Source organism: Xyrauchen texanus, chromosome 27 (genome assembly GCF_025860055.1).
Source record: "Xyrauchen texanus isolate HMW12.3.18 chromosome 27, RBS_HiC_50CHRs, whole genome shotgun sequence".
Classification (NCBI taxonomy): Eukaryota; Metazoa; Chordata; class Actinopteri; order Cypriniformes; family Catostomidae; genus Xyrauchen; species Xyrauchen texanus.
In genome coordinates, this window is record NC_068302.1 from 41,938,229 (window position 1) to 41,955,063 (window position 16,835).

The following is a 16,835-nucleotide window of genomic DNA, read 5'->3' on the forward strand; positions in this document are numbered from 1 at the left end:
CCTGGGAAAAAGGCTCTTCATGGGAGTGCCAACCTGTTCCTCCCCGAGTGCCAGCAGACACATCATTATGTCTGATCTTTACCTTATCACAGCGCATCAGTCCCAGGTAACGCAGAGATTTGCTGCTCTTGGCGATCTGTGTGGCGCCCTGGTCTGTTATCTCCTTACACCAGCCCGCGTCCACCGTCTCTATAGTGCTGCTGTACTGACCAATGGCAATCAGCGCTGGAGAGAGAGAGAGAGAGAGAGAGAGAGAGAGAGAGAGAGAGCTAGACTATATTATTACGAAAACCGGAGGTGGAAATCAGATCTTTCTGGAGACTCTGTAGTCTCTTCTCAAAATAACAATTTCACAGACAAAAAATAGCGAAGTATACGTCTTTGACAATTATGATGGTGTTGCTTATATGCCGTATTTTCACCTATAACTTCACCGTAACATAAAATCTCACATATGATTATTTAGAGTCTGTGATTATCTTTCAATCGAGTCCACACACAAGATAATCAGATGTATAGATCATTAGATAATCCACATGAAGCACAATGTTACATATGACCACCAGGAGATGGCGCCAAATACACGACACAGACTCAATGATGACTCAAATGACACAGAATGAAACTCATCCTGTGAAATCTCATGACTAAAATCATGTCTGCATGCTATGCAAACCTTTAGTCATTGTTGTGTTTGCATGTGTAATTAGTTCTTATGTACAATTATTATCTTTTATTTGTTTGGAGATGTTTTTGGACACTATGATACATTATATTTGTAATGTTGTAACTTTTGATCGCTTTGTCGAATCAGCACAATACATGTTCCCAGATACAGATGACATGATTGGAAACAAAACAAAAGCAGTTTTTTGGAGACACCTTATTTACATCCAGGGATATATAATGTCAAATCAGAAAAAAACTAAATCTTTCACTTTCTTAGGCTGAGAGTCTCTGAATGTATCAATCTATATCATAATATGTTTTGAAAAGTTTTATTTACAGTGATTCCAAACACTCAACCCTCCTTGTTTTTTAGTCAAATTATAAGCCTTTAATTTTGGGTTTGCCACTGAAACAGGAAATCTTTAAAAAACACCTTCTGGTATTAAAGGGTTAAAATGTAACCAGAAATATATTTAATTTATACGCTGTCTCAAAGAACTTGGTTAGTCACAATTTTTGTAATTATTTAAATATATACATGTTACAATATTCAGTTTTTTGCAGATAAAGTCAATTAGAAAAATTTCTTAAAGGTATAAATATTTGGTAAAAGTATATGAACATGACTGAAGTGTAAACATGTGTTACAGCTCATACACACACACACACACACACACACACACACACACACACACACACACACACACACACACACACATACACACATGCTCACACACACACACTCACACACACACTCACATACACACATGCTCACACACACACACACTCACATACACACATGCTCACACACACACACACACACACACACACACACACACACACACACACACACACACACACACACACACATACACACATGCTCACACACACACACTCACACACACACTACATACACATGCTCACACACACACACACTCACATACACACATGCTCACACACACACACACACACACACACACACACACACACACACTCACATACACATGCTCACACACACACACACACTCACACACACACACACACACACACACACACACACACACACACTCACATACACACATGCTCACACACACACACACACACACACACACACTCACATACACACATGCTCACACACACACACACACTACACACACACACACACACACACACACACACACACACACACACACACACACACACATGCTCACACACACACACACACATACACACACACACACATACACACATGCTCACACACACACACACACACACACACACACACACACTCACATACACATACTCACACACACACACACACACTCACACAATCACACACACAGTCACATACACACACACTCTCACACACACACACAGACACACAATCACACACAGTCACACACACACACTCTCTCACACACACAGACACACAATCACACACACACAGATACACAATCACACACACAGTCACATACCCACACACTCTCTCACACACACAGACACACAATCACACACTCACACACAGTCACACACACACACACTCTCACACACACAGTCACATACACACACACTCTCACACACACACAGACACACAATCACACACAGTCACACACACACACACACTCTCACACACACTCTCACACACACAGACACACAATCACACACACACAGATACACAATCACACACACACACAGTCACATACACACACACTCTCACACACACACAGTCACATACACACACACTCTCACACACACAGACACAGTCACACACACACACACAGACACACACACACACAGACACACACACACACACAGACACACACACACAATCACACAGTCACACACTCACACACACACTTTTATTCACGAGATCAGGCTCCAAAAGTCTCTGTGAAACTAGACTACATTTCTTCATCACTGTATTTTCGTGCACAGAAGGGTTTTATAGAGGGTTTTAACGGGGCGAGTCGGGTTACACAAGGTGAAGCGCCGCCATGACAGCACACAAACCCGATCACACCTCGGTTAAGACACATGCATCATGTTCAGCAGAACTCTTATGGTTCTTAGGTTTGGAGGGTTTGTGATGTCTTTTCCCTTGATGATTCTGGTGGACACACACACACATTCTCTCCAAGCTACAGTCACATTATTTCATCAGATAGTTTATTGTGTCAGGAGTGTTGATTATTCATGAGGTGTTACATCACACACTTGCAAAGAGAGAATAAAAGAAAACAAATAAAGAAAGAAAAAAGACAAAGAAAATAAATAAAATATAAAGAAAGACAAAACAGAAGGAAAAGAACAATGTAAATAAATTAAAATTAAAAAGACCAAAAGAAAGAAAAAAGACAGAAAGTTTAATTAAAGAAAATAAAGACAAAAAATAAAAAATACAGACAGAAAGAAAAACAAACAATGAAAAATACAAAAAAGAAAGAAAAGAAAAAAGAAAGAAGAAAATAAAAAACAGAAAGGCTGAAAAACATAAAAGAAATTAAAAATAAAGATAGAAAAAATAGACAAAAAGAAAGAAAGAAAATCAAAGAATGAAAAATAAAAAAATAAAGAAAAAACAGAAAGACTGAAAAGCATAAAAGAAAGAAAAAATTAAGATAGAAAAAAGACAAAAATAAAGAAAACATCGAGAAAAGAAAGACAAAAGAAAAAAGAAAGAAAGAAAGAATACTGAAAATGTTTAATTAAAGAAAAGAAAATGGCAAACAATAAAGAAAAGAGAAAAGAAATAAAGACAGAAAGAAAAACAAAGAGTGAAAAAAGAAAGAAAAGAAAGATGAAAGACAGACAAAAGGCTGATAAACAAAAGACAGAAAAGAAAGAAGAGAAAAAGAAAGTCTAAAAAATGTAAATAAAGAAAAGAAAATAAAGTTCGGTTCAATGAAGAACACGTTTGAAGGATCCTGCGAGTTTATTAATTAGTATAAATGAGTAAATGAATTCCACGTGTGTGTTCACATTAATGTGTATTAATTAATTCATCTGTCCTGCAATTCAGAAAACTATTATATATATGATATATATGCAAAATAAGCTTTTCTTCTTCTTTATATTTTGGGCTGAAATATGACCCCATGAGATTGACCCGAACAGGACAGTTGAGTTGATTTTTGTTCAGATTGTCTCCAGCTCGGACCTGCAGCCGCTCTAACGCACGTTACCGCACAAACATCTCATGAAGAACGACTCCCAGAGGTCACGGGGTCACTCTTTAAACCTCGCCTCACGCCAGGAGCTGATCACAGACGCACTCGCTCGCCCCGCAGGAGGGCCAGTTTACTCAACATCACCGAACCCGCGACCAGGTGACGGCCGTCCATACCTCGCGGCTTCACCGCGCTCGCCATTAAACTCATTTCTCACACGACAATAGATGCAGAAGTGAAAGACAAACGGGGAAGAAACTGAAACTGGCGGGAACGTCCACATTTCACACCAACGGCGTCCCACAGAGCAGCAGTTATTAGTGTCATGGATAAATAAAGATGTCTGAGGTGATACTAGAGAGAAATCTTCAGAAATACAGTTTATAGTTCGGAAATGCTCATTTCAAAAAAACCTTTTAAAAGGAATTTTTATGGTATATTTTAGAGTTATGATGTTTTCTCATGATTTCTCCATTTAAAAGTTATTTTAGTTCATTAAGATCATTACAAAGTACACAATATCCAAAAAACAGGTCAAATATATTTATGAAGTGCTGTTTATTTCCTCACATTAGTATTTACTGGTGCTGACAGTCAAATAACATTTTAATCACGATTAATCGCATCATTTTTGCTCATAAGTGTCATCAGAGACTCTCTTTCTTCTCTTCTTTCTCTTTCTTTTTTCTGTCTTCTGACTTTTTCATCTGTCTTTTGTTTATCAGCCTTTTGTCTGTCTTTCATCTTTCTTTCTTTTCTTTCTTTTTTCACTCTTTGTTTTTCTTTCTGTCTTTATTTCTTTTCTCTTTTCTTTATTGTTTGCCATTTTCTTTTCTTTAATTTAACATTTTCAGTATTCTTTCTTTCTTTCTTTTTTCTTTTGTGTCTTTCTTTTCTCGATGTTTTCTTTATTTTTGTCTTTTTTCTATCTTAATTTTTCTTTCTTTTATGCTTTTCAGTCTTTTTTTCTCTCTTTTCTCTTTATTTTTGCCTTTTTATTTTCATTTTTTTATGTTTTTCAGTCTTTCTGTTTTTTTCTGAATTTTTCATTCTTTGATTTTCTTTATTTCTGTCCGTCTTTTAAATTTTTCTTTATTTCTTTTCTCTTTTCTTTAATTTAAATTTTTCAGTATTCTTTCTTTTCTTTTTTTTTCTTTTGTGTCTTTCTTTTCTCGATGTTTTCTTTATTTTTGTCTATTTTTTCTATCTTTCTTTTTTCTTTTATGTTTTTCAGTCTTTCTGTTTTTTTCTTTTCTTGTTTTTTCTTTTCTTTATTTTTTGTCTTTATTTTCTTTAATTAAACTTTGTCTTTTTTCTTTTTTTTCTTTCTTTTGGTCTTTTTAATTTTAATTTATTTACATTGTTCTTTTCCTTCTGTTTTGTCTTTCTTTATATTTTATTTATTTTCATTGTCTTTTTCTTTCTTTCTTTGTTTTCTTTTATTCTCTCTTTGCAAGTGTGTGATGTAACACCTCATGAATAATCAACACTCCTGGAAATCAGCGTGTTTTTGATTCCACCGTTTCCGGCGTTTATAACATGATATAATAAATGATCCGTGGGGTATTATGAGCTGAAACTTCACGGACACATTCTGGGGACACCTGAGACTCATATTACATACTGTAAACGGGGGCAAAGTCATAATCAGTGATGTCCAGTGACACTTTTGTACATGCCATACATTGGTGTGCTTAACCCCGCAACATCTAATTACGTTATTAACTGACAAAATTGGCACGTCAAAGATGTTTAAGGTTTTAGTTTAAGTTGACTAAATTAGCCAAGAAGTGTTTTATCTCTGCTGGACTCTTGAAATAAAACTGTATCAACTGAAAGTTTACTGAGAGAATAACATTTGGGCTCTGGTAAGTAAACAGCAGCATCACTTTATCATCCCACAGCTGAGCACATACAGTGACATCACATAAAGGCTGATACCAGTAATTACACACAAGAGGTGTGGCTTGGGTCATGAATGTTTATTATGTTGGTGAGCCATGTGGGACATGTGTACACTCAGTTCAAGGGCTCAGGGTTTAACTGGTTAACCTGGTCCAACATGTCACTACACCATTATGATGATAGAAAACAGTAGCTGTGTGCTTCTATTACAGTTTGGAGTGGTGGTGGTGTAGTGGGCTAAAGCACATAACTGGTAATCTGGTAATCAGAAGGTTGCTGGTTTGATCCCCACAGCCACCACCATTGTGTCCTTGAGTAAGACACTTAACTCCAGGTTGTTCCGGGGGGATTGTCCCTGTAATAAGTGCACTGTAAGTCACTTTGGATAAAAGCGTCTGCCAAATGCATAAATGTAAATAAATGTACATGTAAATGTTTGGCTTCTTTCTCTGTCGCTGGACTCTATTATATAGATTTATACAAGAGTTCAGCATCATATTGCTGAGCTGCTACAGTCTGTCAATCACACAAATAGACAACGTGTTTTTGTGAACGCAACATTCTAAAAATTGTGTTTCCACGGTCTGCTACAGCAAGAATGTGGAATACAACTGCACAAACACGATTGAGGGTGCTTATAAAATATCTGGGGGTGAAACCGAAAGCACAAAAACATTTCAAATATGCCTCTTTCCACCAAGAAACCCTCCAAACCCCTCTGAAGATGATTGAAGCCGGTCGGAAGGCTCACTCGCATACTGAGGCAGAAAATCTGGCCGTCATTTTCTTAAATCATGACTGTGGAATGTCATTTTATAAAACGTGCACGAGAGCAAATCTGTTCCCATGATGAGAGGAAAAGTCATAATTAAACTCTTAATTTCAGAACAGTTTTCATTTGGAAGTCCGGGAGCTGGCGACAGGCCGTGTTATTGTAGGAGAGACTTCAGACTACTTCAGCTCCACAGACACGGATCTTAGAGAAACATATTAATCTGTTTTAATAACATATCGCACAGTATATTCATCACAACAGTGCACTGATGAGAGCGGGATAAAAACAATAAAAAGGAAAGTAAATCCTGATGGAAAAATATCCGCTCTGTCAGGAGAACCGCGGAAAACTGACAACTGTGAACATTGGAGGAAAATGGGCCTGACATAAATATTTAATTCAGAAGTTTGGCAGAACAAATTCACTAGAATCTCTCAAATGCATTTATTTGCTTCATCGACTGGGATGCTGTTTTTCACACTAGCTAAAAGTCATTAAATCAGCCTCTATTTATGTAAAGATCAACAGCAGATTATGAAGTGTTTATTATATAATGATCCTTGAGGTCTAATGATAATGTTAGTGTGATAGACATATTTAGAGCGGAGGAGGGCGGGGCCGGGCTGGAACAACGCACGCCCGGTCCCCAATCAGCCTGATGGGGCGTGCGAGGGATAAAGGCGGCCGGTGACGACGGTTCGAGAGAGAGAATGACATGTAGCTGCTCTGTGTGTGGTTATGTTTGTGTGTTTTCCGTTCAGTTTATCATTAAACTATTATTTATATTGCCAAGCCGGTTCTCGCCTCCTCCGTTCCCTTATACCCGCTTTACATTGGTGCCGAAACCCGGGAGGGAGGAGGGATGCCTGTCGCGGAGTCCTCGACACTGCCGTCCACCCAAGGGAGCACCGCTGCCATTCGCCGGGAAAAGGAGTAGCCTGACCGCTCGGACCCGGGGAGCGGCCGCCGTCCGCGAGGCGAGTGGGGACTGGACTCCTCGACCGCCTGGAACGATGGAGCCGCCGCCAGGGGCGGAGGAGTGCCCTGCTGTCTTCCAGAAATGCGGAGGGGTCGAGAGGACCGCCGTCCGCGAGGGGAGGAGAGAAGCGACTCCTCAACCGCCTGGAGCGGTAGGGCCGCCGCCAGGGGCGGAAGAGTGTCCCCACGGGTTGCCAAGAACGCGGAGGGGCGTTCTGTCCGCTGGGGGTCAGTCTGACTCCGGTCCGCCCGGGGAGGAGCGGCTGCCGTCTGCCTGAGAGGGTGGAGGAGTGATCAGGGACCATGTGATGGCGCATCAGAGAACCGGTGAGTGAGTGTTTTTTCCTCTCTCTCTCTGTCGTTCCATGTTGGCCTCCTGTGTCCTCCCAGGTCGAGCAAGGCGGGGATGACCCGCCGGCAGACGGGGCGCAAGGCACGAGGAGCGAACGAGGAGGAAGTAGAGAACAAGCCATTTTGGCACCTTGGTTTCAATTAAGCCTTTTTGTCGACAAACAAAGAAGTTTTCGGTTCTGAAATGTACAGTATGTTTTTATAGTGGCACACAGTCGCAAGCTGAATCAAGCTTTTATTTTGACATGAAGGCTTTTCGGTTTGGGTTTTTTAATAGTACCTTCAACGGATAAGCTGTAGTTTAAAGTTATTGGTTGGTTATTAAAGTGCACGATGCTGCAATTTAATTATATAAACATAGTCTGCAGGTACTGGGCACTTCACAGTGAATAATTGCTCAGTTCTGTTATCTATTCCAACACGCTCAGCGCATGTTATGCATGTTAATGTGGTGATTTTAGCATATGAGTTGCAACACACATTCACATGCAAACATGATATTTATTTAATTAAATCGCATCCTTTTGTGGTTTAACAGTCACACTTAAATGCTTTAATTTACTCACGCTCAGGCCATCCCATGCAAGTGAATGAACACCCATTTTTGATGCATCAAAGTAATCCGCACGTCTTCTGCCGATCATGTAACGTCTTCTGAATCGATACGTTTGTGTGAAGAATCGCTAATTAAAACTTTATCCGGTTCTGATGAACAAGAAGGTCATGTATATCTTGGATGGCCTGAGAGTAAACTATCAGCACATTTTCATTTTTGGGAGAACTATACTATTCTATAAGTCTTTCTCCAGAGAACATATAGTTTAGTGATTTATTGGAGTTATTTTGGGAGCTAGTCTGTTAAACGAGTGTGTTTTTGTGCTTGGCTTGATATTTTGATTGCTTTAATGAAACTAAACAGGGGTCTTACTGCAAGAAACACACATGCGCACACACACAACAGAGTAAAATGCCCAGACAAACTTAAACACACACACACACACACACACACACGAACGCGCACACGCACGCACGCACACACTCTCTCACACTCGCACACGCACGCGCACACACACACACGCACTCACTCACTCACTCACACACACACACACACACACACACACACACACACACACACACACACACACACACACACACTCAATCACTCTCTCACACACAGACACACGCACGCACGCACGCACGCACACACACACACACACTCAATCACTCTCTCACACACAGACACACGCACGCACGCACGCACGCACACACACACACACACTCAATCACTCTCTCACACACAGGCACACACACACACGCACGCAATCAATCACTCTCTCACACACACAAACCACACACACACGAACGCGCACAGGCACACACACACGCACGCACTCACTCACACGCACGCACTCAATCACTCTCTCACACACACACAAACCACACACACACGAACACGCACAGGCACACACACACGCACGCACTCTCACACACGCACTCACTCACTCACTCACTCACTCACTCACTCACTCACTCACTCACACACACACACACACACACACACACACACACACACACACACACACACACACACACTCTCTCTCTCTCACACACATACACACAAACACACTCTCTCTCTCTCACTCACTCACACACACACACACACACACACACACACTCTCTCTCTCACACACACACACACACTCTCTCTCTCACACACGCACACTCACTCACTCACTCACACACACACACACACACACACACACACACAAACACAAACACAAACACACAAACACACACACACACAAACAAACACACACACACACTCTCGCACTCTCTCTCACACACACACACACACACACACACACACACATCTCTCTCTCTCTCTCTCTCTCTCTCTCTCTCTCTCACACACACACACACACAACCACACAACAGAGTAAAATGCCCAGACAAACTTAAACACACATGCAACTTATTCTGCAGCGCACCTACGGCCAAGCCTCGGGTAAGGAAAAAAACAAAAAATATAGAACACACACACACACACACACACACACACACACACACACACACACACACACACACACACACACACACACACTCCCTTCTGGCTACGTGTTAAGCCTGGAGAGTGAGTCTTAAACCTGGAGGATTAGATTACGCCACACAAGGACGTATTGCTAACCGTGATCGGAAAATTATCTGAGAAAACAAACAGAACATTTGTAACGGTCTGAAGGAGCTGAGGTGGTTTCCGCTGCTGAAGGTGTCCTGCAATGAACCTGTCTGGAGCTGATAAATCCACCGCGCTCTACAGATGTTTACCCGCACAGACGGGTGCACGGACGACACGCAGCACTGCACATATTTACCACAAAAGCCCCTGGAAACCCGCAGGAAGACGAGCACGTCGTGATCAGCAGACCTTACCGTATGGGAACAGATATTAAGGCCTTTGGTGTCAAGCAGGATCATAAGGTCACGCTAAAGACCCCATGTGAGGACAGGCATGAGTGAGTTTGCAGACAAACCTCTCCGGTGTTACTCTTGCTCATAACATCAAGTATAAGTGTTCCTGTTTTACACAGATCACAATAACCATTTCCACCTGGAACAAAACCCCATAGACTTGCATTCAAGGAGGCACTCTCAGAAAATCATAGACTTCAAGGTGGTATCTTTTGACTCTTTTGGCCAGTAAGAAACCACCCAGAACACCCTTGAAACGCCCTAGCATCATAGCGGTGCATTTAGCATGGCAAACCTATATACATCCGTCTGCTGTTGTTTTATCTCCACCGCTATGAGCTGCACATCTCCACGGCTGTTCTTTGTGTCATTGGGCCCCTGACCCGGCGGACGTGGCCTCAGATCGTTGCCATTGTGCTCCCGAGAGATTCGGAGCTCCGCGTCTGACCCCTGCACCCCAGGGTCAACACCGGAGAGACAGACACGCTCGGTTACACTTCCACAAATCTCCAAAAAGAGCCGAACCTGCAGGACGCACAATGACAAACTAGCACCTCATTACTATTCATCAGAGAAGATTTAAAGACACAGCTCCTTTTAGCTTTGAGGTCATCCATATGTTAGTGTGCTCCTATAAAATGACCAAATGATCTTAAAGCAGATTTAAATTAAATAAATCGTATCCAGAAAATACGCCAAAAATCCCAATGACCCTGTGTGATGAACCAACCAGAACTCTATTTAATCTCTATTTAGACTCATTATTCCACCAGACTGCCAAATGTTACGACATTTTAACACAAACTTGATTCAAAATGCAAGACATGCAACACGATGAGGTCATTTGACAACTATAGACGCGCTTCCCAAACGAGGGCGTGCTAGTGCATGCCAGGGCCAGTTGCGTTCCCACTGTCACTGCCAGAGCTTCATCATCATTACATCATCATGTACAAATCTGTTAAAACACACAACGGACAAAAGCAGCGCCCAAAGAACTGCCTTTCCACGGTTCGGTACACTTTCATAGACGGCGTGCAAGGAGATCGTCCTGCTGTTCGTGGAGAGACCACTCGGGACATCATGGCAGAGTTATTATCGCTAATTTATCTTGCTAGCTAGCTAATGTTTACATTTGACGTAAACTCGCTATTCTAAATAACACGATACCTCCGCTTGAGCTTCCCTCGTGCTTGTGAAACGGGCGAGGTGTGTGACGTTGGCACCAGTGTGGCGTACTTAGACCCCTCCCATCAATGCCGTGAGTTGGGGGCGGGACTATCTGACTGTTTTAACAACAGCAGGCGAGGGGCGTTTTGTGCGCTAGTGTCGCAGGAATGACATACTTCAGTGCTTTAACTAATGTTCACTATTACAAAACTCATTGTTAAGTGTTCCCGTGTAGATTCTTCAAGATTTCACACACATTTTTATGCTGATAATAGGGTAAAACAGGGTTAAAGGTCCATCTTAAAAGGGGACCTATTATGCAAAATGCACTTTTACGGCATTGTCGGCAGTGTGTGCGCACAACCACCCTATAATGTTGAAAGTGCACCCACTCCTCTTTATTATATTTCTGTTCATCAAAAACACAAAGTGTCTACAAATGAACGGTTTTAGTTTCTTCTCTAAAGTGACCTCCCACGTTAGAGCAGGCCACGCCCACAACTGGTGACAGACTCCGCCCTATTATCATAGCTCCTCCCCTGAGTGATCTACACACAGTCCTGGAGCAGATACAGTGAAGAATAATGTCTCATGAGTGTTCATAAGCGTCTTCATGTACTCCCGACATCAGAGCCACTGAAGACGCAGTGGACAAGCTGGACTGGTAATCTGGCATACCGGGCATTATCCCGGTGGGACAACACATTTTGGGGCTGATCAGGGGCAGACTAGCCATCGGGAGAACCGAGCGGGCTGGTGGGTCAGCCGCGAAACAGGCTGAGGTAAGCTAAAATGAGCCGCCGCGTTATGTAGAACGGACCACAAAACGGTGCCGCGTTATGCAGAAAAGGATAGAGAACACCCCCCGCTCAAATCCCGGGTCGGTTTCTCTTCCCTGTCCAGCTCTGTCTGAACTTTTTTTACGCTGTCAGTCATATCGGTTCTGATTTGTTGTTGCTATAGTAATGGAAGCACGAGCTGTAAAGGCACAGCCCTATTACGGAAGGGGGGCGGGGAGCAGCAGCAGCTCATTTGCATTTAAAGAGACACACACGAAATCAGCGTGTTTTTGATTCCACCCAAAAAGAGGCGTTTATAACATGATATAATAAATGATCCGTGGGGTATTATGAGCTGAAACTTCACAGACACATTCTGGGGACACCTGAGACTTATATTACATTCTGTAAACGGGGGCATAATTGGTCTCCTTTAAGAAAAATGTGCTTTTTTATGGTGAAAAATATAGCATGAAGCAATTAGTTGAAAATAAATAATAATTTCCTTTATTATTAAACTTGGGGGGCATTTTATCCCACACTTGGTGCTATAGGGTTGCTATAGGGGCAATAGCTATAGGGCAAAATTAGTATTTTTTTACCTTTGAGACTGCAAGACATACATTTATTTTCTCACGGGCCCATCCGAGCTTAAAGGGTTCAATATTAGATCAAATTGCCTGAATAAAATATCAACCTTTAGTCAATGGACGCGATGATCATGTATCAAGATAATGTTCCTTGCATAGTGACAAACAGGTGTTTAGGGAAGTACTGCGGGTACTTAAGTGCTTTGGGAGAAAATCAAATCAAATGCCTTTTATCCTGGGGGGCATTCAGCCCAGTTGTATTGATTTTCAGCATTAAATTATAAAGACGTTTAGCACACCACTGTATACTGCATCCACAGAGGAAAAGAAACAGCATTGGCTCTCATTAACATATTAAAAAGAACGATTTGATGCTGTTTTTGAGTGATAGTGTCGACGCAATCTCTGCGATCACAGCAGGAGTTAAACTGTTATCCGCATCATTACAGAAGGATAGAATGACATGTTTACATTACAACTCATCGCGAGTTCACCAAACACTCCAAATGATCTCATGCACCCAACTCACTCTTAGTCAACACACAGCGAGAGCAGCTGTTCTCGGCCCAGCGTGCAAATGAGCAGCTCACTGACAGATTAACTCAATGAATGGGGGTCGTTTACGAGTCGCCTTGTTACGCTCGACTCCTTTTATCACTCGAATGCGTCGCAAACTGACTGAAAGTGGCACAACCAAACGTCTGAGATGTTCAGCGGTGGACAAACACCCATGCAAAGCTCAGAGAGCTCATGCAATGTGCGACTGCTTCAAAAGAGTCGGCGAATGCGGTGATGGCATCTCGCCCAGCGGTTGGTAAACGCAGCGGATAAAAGCGGCCAGAGTCTCACAACCCGCAGTCGGGTCCGTTAGGTTTAGTCCACTTCTGCAGGGGTTTTGTGAGAACTGGTGAGGAAATGGCTGATCTGCTGATCTGAAGTGATGTTTCAGCGTGACTGAAGGACTTTCGGTGGCATTGTGAGCACGAGCTTCTTTGAGGAGCTCAGAGGGAGATCAGGTACTGAGGCGACGCTAGCGTGTGGATTAGAGGCAGAATGAATGAAGCGCAGGAAGTTGGGTCGAAGTTTCTATAGAAGCTTTTGGAAATGTTAATGAGACTTTGAGTCAGATTACACGGCTTGGCTTAAAGTCAGATGCCCTTTGGGGTGGCACACAATAGCAGAGGCGCTGTGAGGATCAAGGGCAGAGGTTTACTCGCCGGGACTCACCGTACGAAAGCATTCCAACCTGGTTTTATTGACCGTCACAGCAAGGAAAGGACAAGATGGCAAACCCGCACATTTTTACTTCTTATCAACTGAAGAATATTGAGTAACAGAATCTCAAATGATCAAATGAGCCATTTTGATTGATTAAACTGGCATTTGTGTGGGCATAAATGTGGGTGTTTATTTAATTAAAAGTCTCCTGGATATATATGAGCAATCAATAATTTCGTTTCCATCTAAGGGATTTTTGCGGGAAAAGTTTAAGCGCATCAAAATAAAGCTGTTGGAACCGCACAAATGTCGACATCATATTTTTCCGTTTAACTCAAGCGCATAAACTCTATGTCGATGCATCAAATGTTGCGGAAAACTGGTCTGGAAACACTTTTGTCAATAAAATTTGCATTAACGTAAAAATGTCATGTCACATGACAGAGTTTGCCCCAATCGTTAGCCTGTGTTATCATGACGACAGTATTGAAAGCCGATTTATTGTACGTGATTATGGATTGATCTTTACGGCATATAGAGCCGATCTGCAAACGGGACACTTCCAGGAGTGCAACACAAATATCTCCTGCACATTGAACACATGACCGGCCGCTGTTTTACTGTAACACACATTCACAATAATAGATCACAGAATTACCCACGATACAAAAAACATCATTTCTGTGCATAAAGATGTTTTAAATAAATAATAAATACACAATACTAGCAGAAAATCATCAGTGCTTTTTTTTTTACACTTACAGCCCAATTCTATTAAACTATTGTTTAGTTTTAATTTTGATAAAATGCCGACAAAATCCCCTGTATTAAATTAAATAAATTACCAAATGTAAAAAGCATTAAATTAAATAAATGAATTACCAAACGAAAAAAGCATTAAATTAAAATTAATTACCAAACGAAAAAAGCATTAAATTAAATAAATGAATTACTAAACGAAAAAAGCATTAAATTTAAATTAATTACCAAACGAAAAAAGCATTAAATTAAATAAATTCATTACCAAACGAAAATAGCATTAAATTAAAACAATTAATTAACAAACGTAAAAAGCATTAAATTAAATAAATTAATTACCAAACGAAAAAAGCATTAAATAAAAAAGTTAATTACCAAACGAAAAAAGCATTAAATTAAATAAATTAATTACCAAACGAAAATAGCATTAAATTAAAACAATTAATTAACAAACGTAAAAATCATTAAATTAAAACAATTAATTAACAAACGTAAAAATCATTAAATTAAAACATTTAATTACCAAACGAAAAAAGCATTAAATTAAATAAATTAATTACCAAACGAAAATAGGATTAAATTAAAACAATTAATTACCAAACGAAAATAGGATTAAATTAAAACAATTAATTACCAAACGTAAAAAGCATTAAATAACAAATGTTATTACCAAACGTAAAAAGCATTAAATAAAAAAATGAATTACCAAACGAAAAAAGCATTACATTAAAAAAATTAATTGCCAAACAAAAAAGCATTAATTAAAAAAATGAATTACTCATTTTTAATTATTAATTATGAATTTTCAGTGTATTCAGAAAGTGTTCAGACCCCTTCATTTATTTACATTTTGTTATGTTGCAGCCGTATGCTAAAATGCTTTAAATGAGTTTTACATGAGTATTCAGAACCTGCCGTGGGGGTGTTTTTCAGCGGCAGGGACTGGGGACTGGTCAGGGTTGAAGGAAAACTGAATGCAGCAAAATACAAAGATATCCTTAATGAAACCTGGTCCAGAGCGCTCAGGACATCAGACTGGGCCGTAGGTTCAACTTCCAACAGGACAATGACCCAAAGCACACAGCTAAGACAACGCAAGAGTGGCTACGGGACAACTCTGTCCTCGAGTGGCCCAGCCAGAGCCCAGATTGAACATCTCAAGAGAGACCTGAAAATGGCCGTCCACCGACTCGACAGTCCCCATCCGACCTAACAGAGCTCAAGAGGATCTGCAGAGAAGAATGGCAGAAAATCCCCAAATCCAGGTGTGCAAAGCTGGTCGCATCATACCCAAAAAGACTGTAATCGCTGCCAAAGGTGCTTCAACTAAGTACTGAAGTAGGGGTCTGAATACTTATGCCAATGTGATACTTCAGTTTTTTTGTTTTAATACATTTGCAAAGTTATCCAAAATCTTGTTTTTGCTATGTTATTATGGGGTATGGAGTGTAGATTGATGTGGAAAATATATAAAATTTAAAGCATTTTAGCATAAGGCTGAAGGGGTCTGAATACTTTCTGAACGCACTGTAGATATACGAGGACTTGAGAGCATTTTAAGCGTAAACTTTTTTTTCGCGATATAGCCCCCAGTTAATTAAATATGCATTCCTGTTGACGTATTACATTAACAACTAAACACAACTCGCTTATGGCGCCACCCTGTGGACAGTTCACCCGGAAATGAGTTAAAACACGGCCATATGTTCAACTACACTTCCAGCTTAGGCCACTGGGAGCAGTGATTTCAATTTCGGTGAGCACGGGCCAATTTGAGCGACAAAACCTTCGACCTACATTCGCAGAGTTTTTCAACGGTAAACACAACACCGTAGTGGCGTTCATGAGCACTTACCTCGTAAATATGACAAACGAGTCTGCCATGACTCAAATGCAGCGCGTTTAGAAAGGCAGAAGGTTTATGACCAAATTAAATATAGCCGAGTCGTGTCGTAAGGCACTGTAGCGGTTTGCTTGAGGTCACAGGTAAATGGGTTTGGTAAGT

General features: G+C 40.9%; 1 protein-coding gene across 1 annotated transcript in view; it reads right to left on the reverse strand.

The window, feature by feature from the left end:
• Nucleotides 1-16,835, reverse strand: part of LOC127621416 (F-box/LRR-repeat protein 17-like) — a 331,319-nt gene that overhangs the window by 13,918 nt on the left and 300,566 nt on the right. Inside the window, exon 9 of the mRNA XM_052094995.1 lies at nt 83-225. Coding sequence (XP_051950955.1) covers nt 83-225 — 143 coding nt within the window. The remainder of the gene's footprint in view (nt 1-82; nt 226-16,835) is intronic.